Source organism: Podarcis filfolensis, assembly GCF_964270895.1.
Source record: "Podarcis filfolensis genome assembly, chromosome: 12".
NCBI classification, from domain to species: Eukaryota; Metazoa; Chordata; class Lepidosauria; order Squamata; family Lacertidae; genus Podarcis; species Podarcis filfolensis.
Window position 1 is genome coordinate 44,050,534 of NC_139614.1, and position 22,251 is coordinate 44,072,784.

The window sequence follows — 22,251 nt, forward strand, 5'->3', positions numbered from 1 at the left end:
TCCTTGGATACACTGTGAGATGAAGCACTTGAAGAGACTGTGTTTGATTGATTTTCCATTCACTGAGGGCTGGTTTCTAGTTGTATGCACCCCCTGTTAGAAAGAAAATAGGCCGCTTAATCAGGAGGTCTCTTCTCGCCAGCTGCCATTGCAGGCACCCTCCAAAGGGAGACGAGCAAAATCCAAAAGACAATACAAAGTAAGTGCTGTTTTCCTGCTAAGCTAATCAGTTCTGTCTGAGGATGAAGGGATGTGTGCCAGCTGAAAATCAATGCCCTAAATCAACTTGGTGCGCGCCTGAGCACCGCCAAAGTGTCAGCTGCTAACAAGGGAATAAAGGAAACTGTTATTGGATACTTAGGACTCTTTTGTAAGTGCATGTGTAAAATAACATATTTAATTTAATGCAAAGTTATAAAGCTAATTGGGCTTTATGGGCATTTCATCAGGGAAGCCAAGAGCAAGTTGCCTCCTCCCTCCCCTCCAACAACTGTTTAATCCTTCCTGGATTGCAGATCGTCCTTTTCAGGCATTTGTCTGTAACTTACAAGCACAATTTTCGGTGGCTTTTCCTCCTGTGACGGAGGCTTTGGGGAGGGGAAGTTCCTCCCCTCTGCAGCCTGTGGCTTCATAGGAACATAGGAAGCTGTCTTGGCGGTCCATTTAGCTCACTACTGTCCACATGATGGGCAAAGATCTCCAGGGTTTCAGGCAGGGGATCCCTGGGATTGAACCAGAGACCTTCTTTGTGCAAGGCAGATGCTCCACCACTGAGCTTACTGCCCCTAGCATGCCATTCTTCTCCCTGCCTGTCCAATTCCCCACATTTCCTTCTCCTCTCAGACAGGACTCCAAGTGGTCTGCTCCACTTTACTTCTTTCCTCTCAACCTCTCAGGTTGCAACCTTCATTTCTTAAGCCCCACAATCCCCACATGACCTTTGCAGTCTCCTGTTCTCCTTGGCTGTGTTCACACCATACACTTAAAACACAGGTGGCGCTGTGGTTTAAACCACTGAGCCGCTTGGGCATGCCGATCAGAAGGTTGGTGGTTCGAATCCCGCAGCAGGTTAAGCTCACGTTGCTCTGTCCCAGCTCCTGCCAACCTAGCAGTTCGAAAGCATGCCAGTGCAAGTAGATAAATAGGAAGGTAAACGGCGTTTCTGTGCACTCTGGCTTCCATCACAGTGTTCCATTGCGCCAGAAGCAGTATAGTCATGCTGGCCACATGACTCAGAAAGCTGTCTGTGGACAAACACTGGCTCCCTCAGCCTGAAAGCGAGATGAGTGCCGCAAGCCCATAGTCGCCTTTGACTGGACTTAACCATCATGGGGTCCTTTACCCTTTACATTTTGAAACACACATGCACCTTGCAAGAGTTTTGGGGGCTGTAGTGCACCCCCTCACCAAACTGCAGTTCCCAAAACCCTTAACAAACTGCCGCTCTTGGGATTCTTTATGGGGGGAGCCATGTGTTTCAAATGTGCTTTAAATAGATAGTGTGTATGCAGAACTAGATGCTGTTTCTTCCATTTCCCCTCTCCCTTGGCCTGTCTGCCCAGCATGCACCTGCTAGGATCTGAGCAGTTCAATTGGGTCAGAGCTCCCTCCCATTATATCAGAATTGGTTTTAGATGTTGTAATTGTTTTTATCTCTTGTGTGTTTGCAATCCTTGGCTCCTTTAGGAGAAGGAGGGGGGTGGAATAGAAATTTAAATAATAATAGAAGTCAGGGTCATACAGTGATGCTGATTGGCAGGAGATTCCAAACAGACCAAAAAGAAAAGAAAAAAGGAGCATTTCTTCATGTAATTAATGTCTGCAATTCACACCCAAAATGTGGGGGTGGCCACTGACGGCTTTAAGGGGGATTAGTCTCTTTCCAGATGGGGGCTTAATATTACAAATGGGCCCTTCAGATATCATAAACATTGTCAACAGCTTTGAAAACAAACAAACCCTCGCCTGGTTTTCTGTGGGAAGCAAAAATCCAGATTAAATTGAGGGTATGGGGATTTGGGCTGGCAGTTTAAGGCCAGTGGTGCCAGAATAAACCCTTGTCTGGAAGCACCACCAACTGATAGAAAAGAAGTCAAGGTTTTCTAGGCATGACCACTCAGAGAGAGTCCTGCTTGCTTCCAGCTCAATTCTACCCAGAGTAGATCAAGTTAGGTTGCAGTCACACAGCAGTTTATTCAGTTTCCCTGATGTCTCCCCAATTGTTAATTTCCGCATTATATTTGGACTTTCACACGCAGTAAAAGCCACTTCCATAAAGTTAACAGAATTATGTGTGTGTTTAGCACTCATTTCCATGTTATTTGATTTGAGGAAAAAAATCAATTTGCAGCCTTCTTAACAGGGAAAATCATGGGAGCAAAGTGGCAAAATTTGAGGTCGCTTTCCCGCTGTTTCTGTGGAGATATAATGGGGAAACATAAACAGGCGTGTGTGGAAAGGGTGAGGGACTAGCAGTGTTGTTCAATGATGTTCATTGTTGTGTCACACCATGTCCACTGGTGTTAACAAAATTTTGTGTGCTGTGCTGGCATATCAGTCCAAAAGCCATAGTTCCATGGCCAACAGTGAGAATGGAACATTAGAAAACACAACAAAAGCGCTAACATTTTAACCAGGAAAACTAACACACAGTATTCCCCATGTCTTGATGCACTTTTAGTCATGTCCATTAATGTCAGTGAGTCTACTCTGCAATCCAGCTCTATGCTTTTGAGTTCTAGCTTCCTGGAGCCACAGCAGGAGAGGGCTATTGCCTTAAAGTCCTGCTTGTGGACATCCGATGGGCACTTGGTTGGCCAATGAGGGGAAGAGGATGGGATGGAGCTTTGTTTTGATCCAGCAGGGCTCTTCTTTGGTCCTTATCCATGGACAGCAGGAAGTACAGCAAAGCTGGCTTGTCCTTCTCATGCAGATCATCTCTGTGATCTTTGGACCACAGAGATTCCCGCAGCACTTGAGTTTCAGCAACAGGATAGCTCTTTTACATAGCGACATCATTTCTCCTTTTGTGTGCCTAACTTTTGCATCCTCCTTTTGTGTGTGTGTGTGTGTGTGTGTTTGTCCTTTCCAATGGAAAGATGGGGGGAATTAAAAAAGGAATCCCAAGCTCTCTCTGGTTGCAATAAGTCTACTTCAATCTATCACCAGAGGCTGCTGTCAGCATCAGATTAGCCTGATTTCCCCATCTTTCAAAAGCGTTGCTTTTTTATTATTATGTTTTACTGCATGGTGTGAGGTTTCTTTATAAAACTGCCCACAAGCAAGCCATCCGGTTCTCGTTGCTTATTTACACCCATCCCAAATCACCCGCAAAGCGTTGCCAGCCTTGCAATGGCTAACTCCGACAGACAGTGTTTCAGAGAAGAGCTGTTAAAAAAAAAAAAGTTTAGAAAGCAGCATAAGTGCCAGCAGCTCAGAAAATAAGCTAAAACTCATCTCCAGAAAGTGATTGGACTGTGTTAACATTCAAGGGGGATGTTGACAGCACAGTGGAAAAGGACCGAGATGCACAACCCCCATTATTATCACTGATGGGAGTCGCATGTCATGTGTTGTTCCTCCCCCTCAGCGCCAACCTTCTTCCCAGGGTGTGCTGAGTGCCACAAATCTTCAGCCATCTGAACGAACGAGAGAAAGAAAATACCTGCAACAGAGGACTAAGGCTAGGGCTTCCTCGGCAGGGGTTCAGAAGTTGAAGGCATGCCTCTCCTCCCCCCCGTCGCTGTCTTCACTTCCACCCTAACTAACCTTGGGTTGGGCATAGCAGTCTTGAGCCATGGACTGTAGCAGCTGGACCCATGTCCCTTAAAGGTCTGCCCTGCCCCTTTGGTGGATTGGTGAAGGAGGATGGCTTGCTGCAGCACCACCAAGGTGGATGGCCAGATGGTGGCTACTACAGCACTCTAAGCAGGGTGTTGGGTCCCTGATCCTATAAAGAAAAAAGAGAAGTCTAAACAGTGGTCCCAGTGCAAGTAACTAGCTCATGCAGAAGTCTTTCTATACAGTTGTGGGCCATGGGGAAATGTTCACCTTTGGCTTCCATGCAGCTAAGAGATGCCTGGCTCCCTCCACAGCCACCTCTCCCTCCTAACTGCCCCCAGCCGGGGTGACGGCCACTGTCTGTTCCTCCCCTTTCCCCAACAGCCCCAGCAGTGCAACCATCTCAGCCCTCCCAAAGAAGGCTGTCAAAGCAGTGTCAACAGAGGCACTCTCCAGGGTTGTCTCTCTCCATGGTGCCTCACATGGAGGAGGGATCCTACATCATGTCGGTGGATCCTTCCTCAGAGTGAGGTGCTGGGGGCACAGATGGACTTGGAGAACCTCAGGTGATGGAGTGCCAAGGGTGCTTTGCTGCAGTAAACTGAACTTTTCTCACTCTCTTTGCTGCTCCACATCCTCAGCTACCAGGCACACCCTTTTGCATAAGTAGGATGGGGTGACTTAAACCAGGCATAGGCAAACTCCGGCCCTCCAGATGTTTGGGACTACAACTCCCATCATCCCTAGCTAACAGGACCAGTGGTCAGGGATGGTGTGAATTGTAGTCCCAAACATCTGGAGGGCCGGAGTTTGCCTATGCCTGGCTTAAACAATGGCCCACCCATGAGGCAAGGTGAGGCAAGCACCTAAGGTGGCAGGATTCAAAGGGGCAGCAGATCTTTTGTGGATGTCAAGGAATGTCACCTGATCTGGCTTATCAGTGCAAGGAGATGTGCTTGATTGACATAGCCAGGTCTTATGTAGTTTGACATGAGCTAAATCCCCACCTGGCACCCCTCAGATCCTGTGAACTGGCTATCCATACAGAAGCAAGATTGAATTCAGTACAAGGGTCTCCCGTTCCATATCACTCCTGCTCCTCAAGGGCCAGTTTCCCCACATGCCCATTTCTAGTATTAACAGCTAAAGTCAAGCCATTGTTAGCCTGCCCTCGCCCCTCTTAAATAGATTAGCATGCCACCGCAATCACCTCCTTTTAAGAATGCACCAGCAAAGCCATTTAACATTTTGCCCTTTTAAGAGAATCCAGAAGCAGAATGAGCAGCAAAAGATCAACTCATGGCATAAAGCAGAGGCCAGGAGAGGATTAGGGTTAAATATGCATTATTGCAAAAGTACAAGAGAAGAAGGTCATACCTCCCCCAGTCTGTAGTAGATACAGGATTAAACAGAGAGCCTTTAATCACTAATCACTTACTGTACCTTTCAGAGGCAGTACATAAAAGACAAACAGCAATGAGTCAGCTCTTGCTGCACAGCCTACAAATCAGTGGGAAGCTCAACAACAGCCGCCAGAGACACGGAGCTTAGGATATCACTTTTGACTAGCCAAGACCATCAAAGCCCCTAGATTTCTGGGGCAGAGGCAGGTGAGGAGATTGTGAGAAGGTCCAAAATGTTGTGGCAACAACTGCAGTCCCTGCCTCACGCATACAATACAACCACAGTCCCTGCCTCATGCATACAATAAGAACTCTGCTGTATATCACAGAGGATGTGGTGATGTGGGTTAAACCACTGAGTCTAGGTCAGCGGTTCGAATCCCTGTGACGGGATGAGCTCCCGTTGCTCGGTCCCTGCTCCTGGCAACCTAGCAGTTCGAAAGCACGTCAAAGTGCAAGTAGATAAATAGGTACCACTCCAGTGGGAAGGTAAACGGTGTTTCCGTGCACTACTCTGGTTCGCCAGAAGCTGGTCATGCTGGCCACATGACCCGGAAGCTGTACACCGGCTCCTTCGGCCAATAAAGCGAGATGAGTGCCGCAACCCCAGAGTCGGCCACAACTGGACCTAATGGTCAGGGGTCCCTTTACCTTTACCTTTAAGCAAGGAGTGATTAACTCAATGGCCTGTAGGCCATCTGTTGCCTAGACCAATGGACTGGATGTCTCAAGCTATTCACTTGAGACTCATCCTGGTTTTAGGCAGCCAGTTCTAGGGAACCCCGACTATTGGCCATGTTGGCTGGGCCTGATGGGACTTGGGAGTCCAACAACATCTGGAGGGCCATGGGTTCTGCACCCTATCTTAGGCTCAGATTTCACTTGATGTTTGCCATGGCATCAGCATCTGTATGGACAGTTTACAGCCACCAACATACAAACACACAAGCCATAACATCCACCCTTCGGTCTGCTTCTGGATTCAACACAAGTTCCTACTTCCTCTGACCTTCACAGCCCTCCATGGTGTTGTCCCCTGTTTGCTTTCCAGTCTTTTGTCCCAAGACATCCCCACCCATGACCTTCACACCTCCTGCTTTCTTACTCTCAGCCATTTGAAGGTCTCCTGTTTCCTCAAAAGGCTACCTGTTACTCCCTTAGTGCCAACCCCTGCAAAAAAAACAAGTCAAGCCAAACTTTCAGTATTTTGAAAAGTTTGTGTTTAAGGTCATTAAGGTGTGTGACATATTTTACTTGCACTGCTGTTTAAACTGTGATGGAAGTCAGCTTTTCAGTGCACGAACAAAAAAAAAATCAATATTACATTGTTAATCTAGTGTTTAGCTAGCTGTGTATGCTGCTTTCAGGACAAAGCCAATATAATACAGATTCTATTCATTAGAACACAAGTAGGCTTCTCTGGTAAGGTTCAAGTTATTATAAAGACCCTCTGAGCCAGAGTTCAACCACCTCTGGAGGACTATAAGTTCCCTACCCCGATTTGAAAATACGATACTGCTTTATATCATGTGCAATGCTGAGCTCTCAGTGGCCCACTGAATTTATACATAAAGTCTGTTTTAGCAGCAGTTTCCACAAATGAATGCAAATGGGTGTTTGACTAGACATCTCTTGCTAGCAGTCCTTCAGCATATCATAACAATCCACTCTAAACCATGTTAAAGACGTACAACCATTTACAAAATGAGGAATGTTTCATTGTGAAATATTCAGTTTTTATTACTTCCAGTAAATAGCAAAATAAGGGGTATGTGTATTATACATATAAAACCCAAGCATGTGAGATGGATTTTCAGTAAGTGAGGCAGTGTGTGTGTGTGTTGCTCTCCATTAGATTCCACAGAAATCAATCTGAAATCTGGTTTGGGCAACTAAAATTGGATCTAAAACTATTTAATTTGGTTTCAAGAGTGTTTTCCTCCCTTCTGCCGCTGAGCCGGAGGACATGAAGAGATAAAATACCTTGAGTTATTATCACTTTATGGGCACCTCCGTCTCCAAGAGTGAGGATTACGCCATAAGATGCGTTTCTCAGTGGCTTGGGCTGTATTGGCAGTCAACAAATAACATGTTTTCTCCCAAGTCTTTTAACGCACGGATCCCCCTTTTACTTTGGCACTTTCAAAAAACATACTTTGGGGGATGAGCCACGGCTTATAGACTTAATCAGTGCAGGAATTTGTGCAATAGAAATGTTAAAAGGGGAGAGGGCGGAGGTCCCACCATCAGCCAGTCTTCCTGAATTAATGATTGTCGTCTTCTTTAAGAATCGGTCCTTAAGATTGGCTTTGGATCCCCTGTACTACGTCCCACTGCTGATAGAGGCCTTGCAAGTGGGAATAAGAGACAAAGCCAGGGGCAGCCAAAGGGATAAACCTGGAACTGGGTTGTGTGGATGTGCCGGCAAAAATGCGGAATAGGTTTTGCTGGTGCCTGTTTAGGGAAGCGCTTAATGTTTAACAGACCACTGTATTTGAATACTTAGTTGGAAGCCGCCCAGAGTGGCTGGGGAAACCCAGCCAGATGGGCGGGGTATAAATAATAAATAAATAAATAAATTATTATTATTATTATTATTATTATTATTATTATTATTATTATTATTATTATTACAATCATACCTCGGGTTACAGATGCTTCGGGTTGCAGATTTCGGGTTGCGCACCGTGCCAAACTTGGAAGTACTGGAACGGGTTACTTCCGGGTTTCGGCGCATGCGCAGAAGCACTAAATTGTGCTTTGTGCATGTGCAGAAGCGCCAAATCACAACCCGCACGTGCACAGACGCGGCACTGCGGGTTGCAGACACTGTGGGTTGTGCACGTGCTTCCCGCATGGATCATGTTCGCAACCCGAGCGTCCACTGTATTGCTGTTGTTGTTATCATCCCTGGACCTCGCTGCTGCCCTGCATAACCCCAAGTAGTGATGCTACAGTTGGGAGGTTGAGACCACAAGCCCCCCCCCCACCAGCTGTTTCTGGCAAAGCCTTTTCTGTTGTGCTACCAAAACTGTGCAATGTCCTTCCTGGGGAGATTCTGGCAGGGTCCTCCTATTCTTGCCTACAGATGAGTGCTCATCACCCATCTGTTGCAGCAGCATGTGACTGTTCTTGTCGAACTTTTAACTGATCCACTGGTGCCATTGGTGAGTTTGCTATTCTGTAAGTCTATTGTGTATTGAACGACAGGTTTTTAAAGCAGGTTGTTAGCCACTTTGGCTATGTAGAAAAGCGGGATGGCTGAGAGATAAGGCTCCTCATTCAGTAACCTGGAATCCTGCAAGATTTGCAAAATGGTAGGATGTCTCTCCCCCCCCCCACCCCCACTGAAACCCTTGTTTAAAACAATCCCACTTATTTTATTTAAAAAAATCGCCAATGTGCAAAGTAGCTTAGAAGAATCAATTAGAATAGAATGATAATGGATGCAATTCAGTAAAACATCATTAAAGCTGATGTGGCAAGCGACCAGTGACCATCTGTCTAATCCTTGCTACATAGTCAGAAAACGTTTTAAAACACAATTATTAATAGTCCTCATTAACGTCCGTGCAACAAAGAGCATGCCACATGAGGATTTATGAGGATTTGGGCAAGAAAATGATGAAATTTCCATTGATTTCCTCGAATCAGGGGTCAATTAACAATATTGCTAAGCTGCTGCCTTCCAGATGTTTTGGACTACAACTCCCATCATCCCTACGACCCTCCTCTCAAATGCAGGAGCTCTGTGCATGAGCATTGCTATGTCCAGGCAGCCCTAATAATGTGAGCCTTGGAGGCTGTCAAGATCTACCAGCAGCAAGGGCAAAGCTAGCCTGTGAGGCCTAACAACCAACCACATGTGATTTAGCTATAATTCCTGCATTGCAGCCAGTTGGACTACATGGCCCTTGAAGTCCCATCAAAATCTCTGTTATTTCTAACACGTGGAGACATCTGTACTCCCTCTCTGCCACATGGGAAAATTAAATTAGTTACAGGAGCACATGAACCACAGAGGAAGAAGTCTAGGGGGCCGGAATTATAGGAAATACCAAACATAGCTGGAGGAGTAGATGAAAGGAGGAGCTTGGGCAGAATAGAGGAAATGGGGGATAAACGAAGGAAATTATCCAGCAAGCAAGATAAACGTCACTGTCAGGAACAGAAAGGTCAAGGGCTTGGCTCTTCTGCTACTCTTTCTTAGCATGGGAAGCTGTTTGCGACAGTAATGAAGCACAAAAAGGAGCATAAATATTGCAGAAAGGGCTGTTTAAGCTTCGTTGCGATATGCTTAAGAGAATGGATTTTATTGCAAGCAAGAATGGCTGGAAACGGCCATCGTCAGGTTAAACTGTATGGTGTGTGAATGGAAATGGGCGCTTCTCCTTTGTGGCTCATGAACATGTTACTGTACAAAATGGATTAAGGGGCCTGACTTTTGATGAACACAGACACAGCAAATATATACACTCACTGAACCAAGATATATTTTTATTCTGATCCTTATGAGGAATTGACAGATCTGTCCATTTTGGCTCTCTCCATTTCTCATTTTTTCCCCAGCCTTGATCTTTCCTCCTCTCTCTCGTTGTTCTCCACAGAGCCCATAATTTGTCTGCACTGAGTCCACAGGGCAATTTTTCTTCCCTCAGATCCCTCGCTCAGAGGAACCCTCCCTCCACAAATCTTCCGCAAATATTTTCATTCGCCCACTTCTCCCAGATGCAGTGAATCTTCCATTTGTAAACCGTTGGGATCAAATACTAAACAATCACTTTTGTCGTCTCTTATTGACCTAGCCGCAGCCTTGCCTAAACTGGGAGTGCATTTTTTACATGAGACAAAAATTAATCTTCTCGTTTCGATCTCACAGCTGTTTCAAACGTAGAGACGGAGGCGTTGCAAGCAGCAGGCTGAGAGGATTTAAGGGAGGTTGTGATGCCTCAGCACGTAATCTGATGAGGGCAAGGGGGAGGGTTGCACAGGTGCAAAGTTCTTCAACTTTCACTGAATGTCTGATTCAGTTTCACTGAATGTCTGATTCCATCGCAGTTAGCATTCTGACTGCGTTCTCCATTTTTAAAGACTGGGCACTGGGCACAGGGTTAGCTGCTTGGCTGTTGGCCTGACCTTGCTTATCAGTCAATTAAGAGGACAGTCAAAGGAACAAGGTGTAAATCCAAGTGGAGCAAGATCACAAGTGGGGGGAATGGGGAAGGTTAGGGATAAGTGAATCTCTCACATTCTCTCTGGTTCTCGTTTCACTTTTAAGTTCAGTTTTCCACATTTCCACATCAATTTGTGGATTTATTTTTTTTAAAAAAGGTCCTCGTGAAAATTCAGCAGGATTTAGTGCAAATTTCCTCCCAATATACATATTATGTGCAATTTTTTGCTAATATATGCATCTCTGTGCACAATTTACCACTGGAAGTGCATTTCTTGGCTGGAGAACTACACAGTGAAATTTAAAGCCGTGCAAATTTCGATGTTTTACTGTGTTTTCACTATGCTATATGGTTTTGGGAAAGTGTGAATTGCATAGGTTTGCCTATGAATGCGAACTGAGTTGAATTTCTTCCCCATCCCTAGTTGAGGGCAATGTGGGGCAGAGAATGACCCACAAAAAGCAGGCCTAGGCATATATTTCCTTGCCCAGGCATTAGGAGTGGGACCCCACTCACTAGCTCCCCATCCCAACCTCTGCCAGTTCAGTGGAAGTTCTGAAAGGGAATTCTATACATACACAGGCCAGGAACCCCAATCACATAGGGGGTCTGTTGCACATGCAAAGGTGAGAGCTGGGCAAGCAGACATGGCCCAGCTCCCACTTCAGTGAATGTGGTCAGGGGGTGGGGGTGCCGTAAGGCTATAGAGTGTCCCCACTTATTTTGTTTCTTGCAGTTCTGGTTTTCAGGGAAAGCACAAACATTGGTTTTACCACTTCAGTGTGATGGCAAAACCATGGTTTTCCTCCAGCAAGTGTCAGGGCAGGGAAAATAATTGTAGAACAGGCTTCCTCAACCTCGGCCCTCCAGACGTTTTTGGCCTACAACTCCCATGATCCCTAGCTAGCAGTACCAGTGGTCAGGGATGATGGGAATTGTAGTCTCAAAACATCTGGAGGGCCGAAGTTGAGGAAGCCTGTTGTAGAGCATGAGCAGAGGAGGGAATATTGTGTGAGCTTTAGGCTCCTTCCAGGCTGTATAGCGCCAAACCATGGCCTACCATTACATCTGAACAGAGCCACAGAGGAAGTTAATCTTTCATTACAAATGATACTTGGCTGCAAACATGGGCTCTATTCAAGTGTTATAGCCGTCACATGGTGATAACTGCATGTGGGGAGAGGAGGGAAATGCTAGCTCAACCCCAATTTGGAACCCTGTATAACCATGGTTTAAAACCATAAAGGGAGCCTGTTACAGACTTTCAACCTCCAATGGTGATGCAACAGGGGGATCAGGACTCCATGATCCCAGCCACGCTCTCTCCACATCGCATGGCTTTTTCAACAGAGCTAAGAAAGGAAGGGATTTTGGTGCACGTGGGGGAAGAAGGGAGTCAGACAAAAGCCTGAGGCTCTTTCCAGGCTTGTTCTCTTAGTGCCAAGCTTGGCATTGTGACAGAACTGAGCTGCTGACTTTGTAAGGTCCATGGGCATAACGCCTTGCTGCATGCTAGGGAGACTTTCCTTGAGCTTTGTTCTCTCCATGGAAAAGGATTACTGCATTGCTTAAACTAATATATGAATGAAGACTCCTACAGTCTCAAGCAAGCATTTTCTATTGAAGTACAAATATGTGTAATTCTTAACATGCAGGGTATGCTGCACTAGGGTCTTGTGTTAATGGGATTATTAGCATCCACCCAGTAGAAGGAAGGAATTGGGGCATAAGGTGGTGGAAGCAATCTATAAAGGGACACAGAGGTGAGCTGATTGATCCAACAGCAAATCCTAACAGGTTTCATCTGGGGAGCTCTGCATATATAAAGGTCCTGTCTGAAACAGAGAAAAATCAAAAGAGAAGTTTACACTTGGAGAAATGCAGAAGTCCCACGGTGTCTAGCCACGGGCAGTTATTCTTTACAGTACCAATGGCACTTCAAATTATACATATAATAAAAATGTAAGATTGTCGTCAAGCCGCAGTTTGCTTGTTCACAGTTGGCACTGTGAACTACAATGTGGTGGGTGGGTCTGTTGCTTGCAGAAGAACAGCTAGAACATGCTGCAGCAGACCACCTGTTCAACTGGTTCCCCTCCCTGCCAGCCCCAGAGCCTTTGACCCTGGAATCCAGATCCTCAGGCTGGTCAGCAACATTACCCTTCACCTTCCTCCTCCCTGGCCAGCTTGAAGATCTTCTGCCGCCACCATTGATTAGAATGATAAGTTAGCCCAGGAGGAGCATGGGGAAGAGGAAGACAGCCAAAAACATCGGCTAGCTAGCCTGGTAGTCTGCTGTTGCTGCTGCTGCTGCTGCAACCAGTTAAGATGAAAAGTCAACCTGAGTAAGGTGGCAGAAGATCCCCAAACCACTGCTTTTGGCCCCCTTCTCACATTGTTCCTTCTGCTGAGCAGATTCTTCTTCCTACTTGGCTGCAATGACAGCATGAGGTAGCGAACGGGAAGGTCTAAGCTGGGGAGGTTAGAAAGTTCTATGGCAGTGGAGAGTGGCAAGTGATGTTAGCGGGAGCCCAGCCCCCAGTTATGCTTAAGCAGAAAATGAAGGGTTTCTGGGCTCTTAAGAGCTTACCATCCAAACATAGCATTTGGTGAAGACAGCAGTGCAAGTGATCTATGGTTTGGGAGGTCAAGGTAGAAAGGGGAAAGGGGGGTGGACAAGAGCAGCAAGGGATCAGAGCACAGCATGTTGGAACTAGGTTGACACACATTTCATACGTATGTACTCTTCCCCCCCCCCTCCTCTCGTTACAGAAAAAGTAAGCATTTTGTCAACTTTCATCGCACCCTTCAAGTATTTAAGTCCTGGTGCAGCAAATATGGAAGACGAAGACAATTTAAGTAAGCAGTTTCTCTTCTTCATATTGAGGTGAATAGTAGAGCCAATAGGAAGTTCTGTATCATATGTGTATGTGGCTGAGTACAGATTTTTTAAAAACAAAACGCATTTTGGGTAATGTGTGTCATCTAAGAGCCCATCCAAACTACCATTTCAGCCAAGGAGAAAATCAGGACAGAGAATATCAAAGTGGCATTGTCCTGGTATTGTGTGGTCCTCGTGTATCCCTGGTTGCATGGGGCACCCAATAACAAGGGATTGTGGTTCTTCATCCTCTTTCCCTATTGGGTTCTGACCTATGGCATCCTGGCATGTTGTCTTTTGGATTCATCACATAGTGCTTGTTTACAGAAAGCTTTGCAACTGGGAATCTGACACCTTTCAGTAAACAGATGAATAAGAATTGATAGCTCTATATCTGGCAATAGATAAAACCTAAAAGATTCTTCTTACGGTTATAATGAAACATTTTATGGTAAGAGGCTATTCATGATAAAGTTAGAAATTATTGAGGATGATGGGTATGCATAAAATTATACTCATGGGAAGTGTATATATTATATACAGTATTATGTTTGTTTTATAAATTGTATTATATTTATATTATATTTTGTGTGTGCTTATCTCTCTCTGTGTGTAATGATGATTATTTAGAGCATTTGTACCCATGGTTTTTTTCCCCTGCCATAAAGACTCCTGGAGTGGCTTACATGCAGTCAATTACAGTCCCAGCCTGAAGGCTTACTATCTAAGAAAACATGGCACACAAGGGAAAGGGAGGGAAGAGGAAGAAATCCAAGTCAGGCACCCATTCTTAAACAGTTGTTCTTATAATGCCAGCTGGCAGAGTTCAGAGGTAGGAGGTATCTGATGGAGCTGGTCTTCCAGGGAAGGTGATTGAATGAGCACAATGTGTGTGTATGGAGAGAGAGAGAGAGAGAGAGAGAGAGAGAGAGAGAGAGAGAGAGGGAGAGAGAGAAGATAGGATACCTCCAGTTATTCAAATGACTTTTGGGCAACTGCACAGGCCTGTTGGCATAAAAGAAAAGTCTTCAAGAGATGACACCAAATACCCAACTCCTAGTGGAGGCCAGTTGGGCCTCTGTAACAAGAGAGACAACCAACAGAGAAAGAAAAGAGAATTGGCAATTGATTTATACACTGTGCTTGTCCTGCCACATTCATTGGCACCAGCGGTGTTGACACACAAGCCCATTCTGTTTGGAAGTCTGTGCACATTCTCTTGCTCAAGCCATTCCATTAGCAAAACAAGTGCACTGCTAAGGGGCTAACTTAGCACTGTAGTGAATTCCTCCTATTAAGTTTCTCTATTAAGAGGGTGAGAGGCAGGAATTCCAAGACCCAATGCAAAAGAACCAGGACCCCCTGAGCCACCCGCTAGTGATGCCCCCAGTGGAGAAGAGGATGCACAAAACAATTCCCTGTCTGTTCTCCGGCACCTATTTTAATGCATCCAGAACATTGTCGTGCACTCTGCCAGTGACTGCTGGAATACGAGGCTAAGATAAGTCACATTAGATAGAAAGAAAAATTGAATAATGAAGAGAAAGTGGAACCAGGTGGGGAGTGTGTGGCATATTATCATATTCACCAGCCCAGACATTAATTTGTAAGTGTCATCTTACCTTTTTGTTGTAACATGTTGGTGGATTTGGGGGAAGAGGGAGGATGTGCTCCGATCAAACGATGCACTTCTGTTTATTTCAGCATCAGCTGCCAGATGGCTCTTTTTACCAGCTGGAAACTATGAAGGGCTGTCCCCTTAGAAATTATGGGTGAATAAATTTGTCCCTGTGATGTTAGTAATCCCTTTTTCTATTCTGAAGCCTCACACAAATCCAAGACTCTGTATGCCTAAGGCTGCAACTAACTACACCTTTCCTGGCCAACACTTCCTTCATTATGCAAAGCAGCAACAGGGTCCTCTGATGTGTGCAGGAGAGAGCTTTGTGACTTTCTCATTTGCCCCTCTCATTTCCCCCGGAAGCTCACCTGCTCTGCTATCCAGTCTCCTGGATCTGAAAAAGTGCCAGGTATGAAAGAACCTGTCAGCTGGCTTATCACAAACAGAAGCTGGTAGCTGGGACGCTGGAGTTTGCCCCATTGTCCAGGGGAGCTGGAGGCTCTGGTCTTTCGTGGTTCTCAAGCAGGCTTCCTCTGCTTCCTCCTGGGACAGGTAGCCTCATGAGGCTAGCTCATCATTTCATGAGCAGCTCAGATGTTTCCAGCTCCTTCCCACTTCTGCTTTTGTGGGGGTGATGAACAGGTTTTGGGATCCAGTCAAGAGCCCAGGCAACTGGCCTGCAGTATTCTGGTGCTGCAGCTGGCAGGCTGAAGGATCTTCAGGACCAGTAAATTTCTCAGGGTTGGTGGTGATGCTGGTGGTGGTGGGGTCTCAGGTACTTTCACCATCTGATCAAAGCTGCTTGACTTTGGGAACAAAGTTCCCAACAAAAGCGCCCTGATGCCCAACCGCTTTTCTCCAAAGAGTTCCCAACCCATGTTTGATCAATTGCAGATGAACAGCTGGAACTGAATCTGATAACATGTCTTTGCCACTTGTCATGGATGGTGGTTTGCCAGGGGCTTGATAAACTTGATACCGTTGTCTTGACTGGGCAATGGTGGGCAGGGGGGACGATGACAGGTGGATATTCCCATCGCCATGAATATGTTCATCTTTGTTATCACAAACTCATGTAGGCCTGCCAGGTGGACAGATATAGATGTTGCATCTTGCCTTGGAAGATGCTTGCATGTGGACATCTGTGTTCACAACTGCACATTATTCATCTTCAGTGTATGAGTACATATTTAGCATCCTGGAAGCAGGACCCGAGATCTGCATTTATTCAACTGATCCCCAGCAAAAGCTTTAAAAAAAAATAAAAAATAAAGAAGTCTCATCAGACCCAGCAGCATCTCTGGTAATATGATATAGCTGCTGGGTTGCAGCCCAGTCCTGTCATGATCATGAGCTTCCAAAGATTGCTTTTCCGGTGAAATTCGTTCTTTCCAACAGTATGTCAAAAAGTGATGGAGGTGAAACCTTTTCCCCTCTGTCCTCAATGTGATGCAGATGGGCAGCAAATAGCCCGCTCTGTGCGAGAAGGGCAAAGAGAAAGAGAGAGCTATTGGCAAGCTGGCAGCACGAAATGAAGGGTCTCTATATTTGCCTTTTTGAATCCACAGGCAGCAATCTGACAAAGCCAGTCTGCATTATGAGTGCAGTGAACCTAAATGATTACAGATACTTTCATGGGTGCCCTAAAAGAAGTGTCTGTGGCCCAGGTTTCAGCCTGATAATGATGCGTGAATAGCAGCTGTTTAAGCCGAACAGCCAACACTGCAGCTCAGTGCTTCACTATAATACTTCTGAGAACAAAAGCTGTAGGGCAGGTACTGGCAAAAAAAAAACCCTGCCCCCCCAGCTCTCCAAATTGACTTCTTTGGGACACAGGGAAATGTTGCAAGGACATTTTCACAAGGGAAATACTAAGGATGTCTCTCTTTTTATGCCAGGCCTTCAGGGTGTCATTTCGATTCATGCAACTTGCAGATATACCTTTGAGATCTCCCTTCCGATCCATGCAGCTCCTTCCACTAGATTTCCAAAAACAGAGTGCAATTTTCACATCTTCATTTCAGACATTTTTTACTTCCTGGAATGTAAACTGGAAGTGGAAGGCACTTGTGCTTCCTGTCTACCTACCCACTCCATTCCAGCTTCCTGACATCCGAAAGCAGCTCCTGGAGGTGGAAGTGACTTTATGGAGCCTCTAAGAAACTGCATTGTAAAGCTAAAGAATCTTTGCACTTGCTTCTGAGACTTTTCCTTGTAAGGGTACAAGGGGAGATATCCCTATGCCATTCTTGGACTTGGGAAGGAATGCACTCCCAAAGTCAAGTTTGCTAATGACTCTTTGGTTTTGCATCTGTTTTGTTTCTCTGTAAAAAAAAAGCAAGGGAGCAAAGGGTACCAGTTTCTGATTAGACTGCTAGTATGCAGAGTAACAGAGACACGGGTGGCGCTGTGGGTTAAACCACAGAGCCTAGGATTGCCGATCAGAAGGTTGGCGGTTCGAATCCCCATGACGGGGTGAGCTCCAGTTGCTCGGTCCCTGCTCCTGCCAACCTAGCAGTTCGAAAGCATGTCAAAGTGAAAGTAGATCAATAGGTACTGCTCCGGCGGGAAGGTAAACGGTGTTTCCGTGCGCTGCTCTGGTTTGCCAGAAGTGGCTTAGTCATGCTGGCCACATGACCCGGAAGCTGTATGCCGGCTCCGTCGGCCAATAAAGCGAGATGAGTGTCGCAACCCCAGAGTCGGCCACGACTGGACCTAATGGTCAGGGGTCCCTTTACCTTTTTATGCAGAGTAACCTATGTTTAGCAAGAACATTCAGGTACAGCTCTCCATTTGCCAAGTGCTTGTGTGGGAGAAGTAGTTGTGTGGCAAGGAAGAGTCAGTGGTGGCTGGTGAGCGTTGGAACTGGTAGGGCAAAAGGCAGAAAGACCAATGGAAGATAGAGCCAGAGCCCATGAAATATGGAGCCAGGACCAATGGCAGGCACAGCCAACTAAGACCCGTTTTGTCTCCATCATCCTCTCTGCTAGAAGGGCAACAATGAAGCTAAGGAGGAGGAAGTTGACAGACAGTGCAGGAGAAGGTTGACCAGTCAGGGCTACTAGATGGCCAATGTAGGCTAGTGGAGCCTTAAAGAATGAGCCTCCCATGGGAAGGGAGGTCACATAGCAGATATCTACTCGGGCATCCAGTTTCCTCACCCAGTTTTCAGTCCAACGAGGCTCTCCTATATAACAATTCCAAGCTTTGTCCACACTTGCTTGAGATATGTGGAGCAGCGCACCTCATCTCAGATGAGACTGGGCACAGTTTGGTCTGCTAGCATAAGAATGGTTCTCCTTTGCAGGAGGGGATTGGACTAAGTAGCATTCTCATCCTTCTCGACTCTCTGATTCTAAGCCGCTTATTTCATTGCTTAATTCCTCTTATAGTTAGGAAGCTTTTCCTGATGTTAAATCTAAACCTAGGAAGGCTTGTAAATCACAGGACAATCGGGGGGCAAGCTGTGCCTGGGGGCTGGTGCAGCATGTTTAAGCTGCCCCACTTGTGCAGGCCCCCACGTGCTGAGCCTTTGGTGCAGTCTGTCATGTGACGATGCACAATGACATCAGAAAGGGGCAATATTCAGAAATGGGGGGGGGCAGGGAAGCACCAATCTCCCAGGATGTTCTGTTACTGAACTTAAAGTGGCCATTTTTGAACAAAGAAATTTCAGAAGGAGACACCGTCATGAGATGGCTAAATTGCTCCCCCCCCCCAGGACATTCAGTTCTGTCACCTGTGGCCTGAATCCACAGAACGGGTTTTTAATCCCAGTACAGTGGTACCTCAGGTTAAGAACTTAATTCATTCTGGAGGTCCGTTCTTAACCTGAAACTGTTCTTAACCTGAAGCACCACTAATGGGGCCTCCCGCTGCTGCCGCGCTGCTGCTGCGCGATTTCTGTTCTCATCCTGAAGCAAAGTTCTTAAACCAAGGTACTATTTCTGGGCTAGCAGAGTCTGTAACCTGAAGCATCTGTAACCCGAGGTACCACTGTACAGGTGTGGATTAGTTGACAAATGCCACAATGTTTGTTTTATTGTCAACCCCACAGTGATTCCATATATTTAAGCTTCCATAAATTGTCACATCCTGTTGCATTTCATTTCCCTCTGACCTGAATGAGTACCATTTCCCCCCCCCCCCCTACCATTTCTGGTATCAACACCTGACACACTAGGGCAGCTGCTGGGGCCTCAGAGTCCTAGCAGGGCGTACCAATACTGGCACCAGCCCTGGGGCCTTCACATCAAGTAGCTAGGTCTGCAAGCTTGCACTTCAATTTTCCCAGTGCCCTGGAGTGATACTGCATCAGGTTCTCTGAGGCATTGTGGGAAATAGCTTGGAGTGAAGCTGCCATTGTTAGGAAAGTCTGAGGGTTGCCCATTACATAAGAGGTAGCCCAGAGGGCACTTGCTTAGGGCCAGGGGTGCCAACTTGAATAAAACTTTGTGGGGTCCTAGGTAAACCCTGCCCCACATAATCGATCACATGACGCAATGCGCACACACCATTTGAATGGGAATGCTCCTATGCCTGGGGCCCTGCTCAGACTGGAAACAGCTCCATTTCTATAATGCCTGCCAACTGAGGATAGTGTTTTGTGCATCTGGTGAAGTGCCCTGCGCATAGAAGCTTGTGCTACCATATATTTGTTCATCTTTAGGACTTGCCGATCAGAAGGTCGGCAATTTGAATCCCTGCGATGGGGTGGGCTCCCGTTGCTCAGGCCCTGCTCTTGCCAACCTAGCAGTTCGAAAGCAAGTAGTGCAAGTAGATAAATAGGTACTGCTCTGGCGGGAAGGTAAACGGCATTTCCATGCGCTGCTCTGGTTCGCCAGAGGCGGCTTAGTCATGCTGGCCACATGACCCAGAAGCTGTACGCCTCCTCCCTCGGCCAATAAAGCGAGATGAGCGCCACAACCCCAGAGTCAGCCATGACTGGACCTAATGGTCAGGGGTCCCTTTACCTTTACTTAAGGCATCACAAAGCTCTGTTGCGGAGGCAACCAATATGGTGCCCATGTGGGTGCGCTTCTGCCCATACATGCCTTCTCTGCTGCCAACAGGATGCCCTCCTCCAGAAATTCCCCCACCAGAAACTGGGCTTGAGAGAAGTATTCTATTATAACCATTAGACTAGGTGCGGTGGGTGGGTGAGTTTGTGGTGCACATTTGCAAAATGGAGAAGATTGCGTAGCAACACACACACACACACACCTTCCTCTGTTGTTGTTTTGTAAAATGGGTGCATGTTTCCGAAGGACTCCTTATCCTTTGCAAGGGAGGCTACCTGGAATGTGTTGCTTGCAGATATTTATAACGAAGAGATCGCCACTCCTTTGTTTTCTTTTCCTCACCCAAAGTTCACGCTGCCTGGCAGCAGAATAACCTTTGAGAGGCACAATAATATCGCTTCAGATGTAACATGGAGTGTCAGATGGCTGCTTCTGCTGAACCCTTGTGACCCAGAGACAAAGGCAACGTCATTGTTAGTGGCACATTATAAATAGTCCTCAATAGCACTTCATGATCCACAGGTTAACACCACCATGCATAATGACCAGAAATGGGAATTGAATGGGGAGGTGCATGAGTGAGAGAGAGGGGGAGAGAGAAAATAATAGAAAAAGAATAGAGACACCTAGGAGGAATATTTCTCAGTGACAGAAGAATAATACGAGAGAGCAATAACAGAGGCACCTAAGATGAAATTTCACAAATGCACAGCTAAATACATTTCACTGTTGGCTCAGTCTCCTGCTGCTAAATGAAATAAAACCAAGATGAAGGGACAAAACATTTCTGCAGTCGAACATGAAATGATAGACCTGGTCTATATATCTAGTAAAATGAGATCAAGTCCTGAGTGGTAAAACAAACTGTACCACTTCAGATTTCCGGGGGGCGGGGGAGAGAAACTATTGCCTCAACTGGGCTTTTTTCTGTTTACACAGAGGAATTTGCTTTGTCTTGTTACAATGTGGAGCAAGGCAGAAAATGATGCTCCCTAACCATTACCTGAAATGGTATAGTTCGTTCTACTACCTCATCTTGCTGAATGTGTGTTTAGGGAAGCTTTTAATGTTTAATAGACTATTGTATTTTAATATTCTGTAGGAAGCCACCCAAAGTGGCTGGGGAAACCCAGCCAGATGGGCGGGGTATAAATTATTATTATTATTATTATTATTATTATTATTATTATTATTATTCAGCCTTAGTTTTCTTCTTAAGTTGAGATTTAGGCATCCAGTTCCTTGTTGTGGAGGCTACAGTCACATTCTTCTGCTCAGTCTCCTGATAGCAGCAGCCCAGTCCACTCTCAGGCTCAGATCAATCAATCAAATCAAATCGATCAACTCCATGTATATTCCTCCTTTCTAAAGAGATTACCCAAGGCAGCTAACAACCAGAATAATAGTTTTGAAAAGGCAATAAAACCATTTTAGCAGTCAATAGCAACATTTTGTTTTCGGAAGTCGATAACAAATTAAAACAAATACCTCCTGAAAGTCAGTAATGAGGGAGATGCAAGCATCTCGCGATGGCTATTTTCGACATCCACTGGCAGAGGCAGTTCGCCTCTGAAGGCCAGTTGCTGGCAATACTGCTTACCTTCCTGTAACATGAGGTTGCAGAACAGGGCCAGCCTGCCGCCATGGAAGCCTCAACATTTGGTCTTCCAGCTGAAGGGAGACGTAACAGCCCTCTCCCTCTGGTGGAAAAAGTTTGAATCAAGCCCGTCTGCCAGATTAACCAATGGCAGGCGGGCCTGGAGGGTTGGGGTGAATCTGACTGGGTCCCCATGAGTACTTCATTCAGGTCCGCTCCCTGGGGATAAAAGTGGGTAGCCTCACGCATGGGCACCTGGTTGGCCACTGCTGGACTGGATGGGCCATTGGCCTTGTCCAACAGGTCCTATTCATGTTCTTATAAGAGCATACCCCATTTTTTCACATGAGAGCATGCAATCTCGCCCAGGAAAATGAGCTTTCTTCGGGGCTGCAATCTCGCACAGGTCACGTGACTTGCAGGGGAGCATGGCCCTGGAAGACTCCTGTCCCAGTTTTTCACTTCAACATGTTGGAGGGGATGTAAGAGGTGTTTGCACATTGGGACTGCATGCGGTTATTGCAGGAGGAATTGTGATGTGTTTGCTGCCTGCATCCCATGGCTTTTGTTTACACATGATAGTAAACAGCACATGGCTACACGTCATTGCACTATTCACAAGTCATTTTGCAAGGCCTGATTCTGTGGGCTGATTTAAACCCTACAAAATGCCTTATAAATAGTAAAGAGCAAGTTTGGGCAGATCTTTCTACAATCACAAGGGGATATTACTCTGCATAGATTTGAAGCAAGAGCAGTGAGAAAACTTTCCAA

General features: G+C 46.1%; 1 protein-coding gene across 8 annotated transcripts in view; it reads left to right on the plus strand.

The window, feature by feature from the left end:
* The window catches only part of ADARB2 (adenosine deaminase RNA specific B2 (inactive)), a 359,347-nt gene that overhangs the window by 233,354 nt on the left and 103,742 nt on the right, over window positions 1-22,251 (plus strand). For 6 of the 8 annotated variants that reach the window (XM_083579508.1, XM_083579509.1, XM_083579512.1 and 3 more), the window contains one exon: window positions 13,130-13,216. The exons of the other annotated variants lie outside the window; for them this stretch is intronic. In XM_083579508.1, the coding sequence (XP_083435634.1) occupies window positions 13,130-13,216 (87 nt within the window). The remainder of the gene's footprint in view (window positions 1-13,129; window positions 13,217-22,251) is intronic. 8 annotated transcript variants of the gene reach the window in all.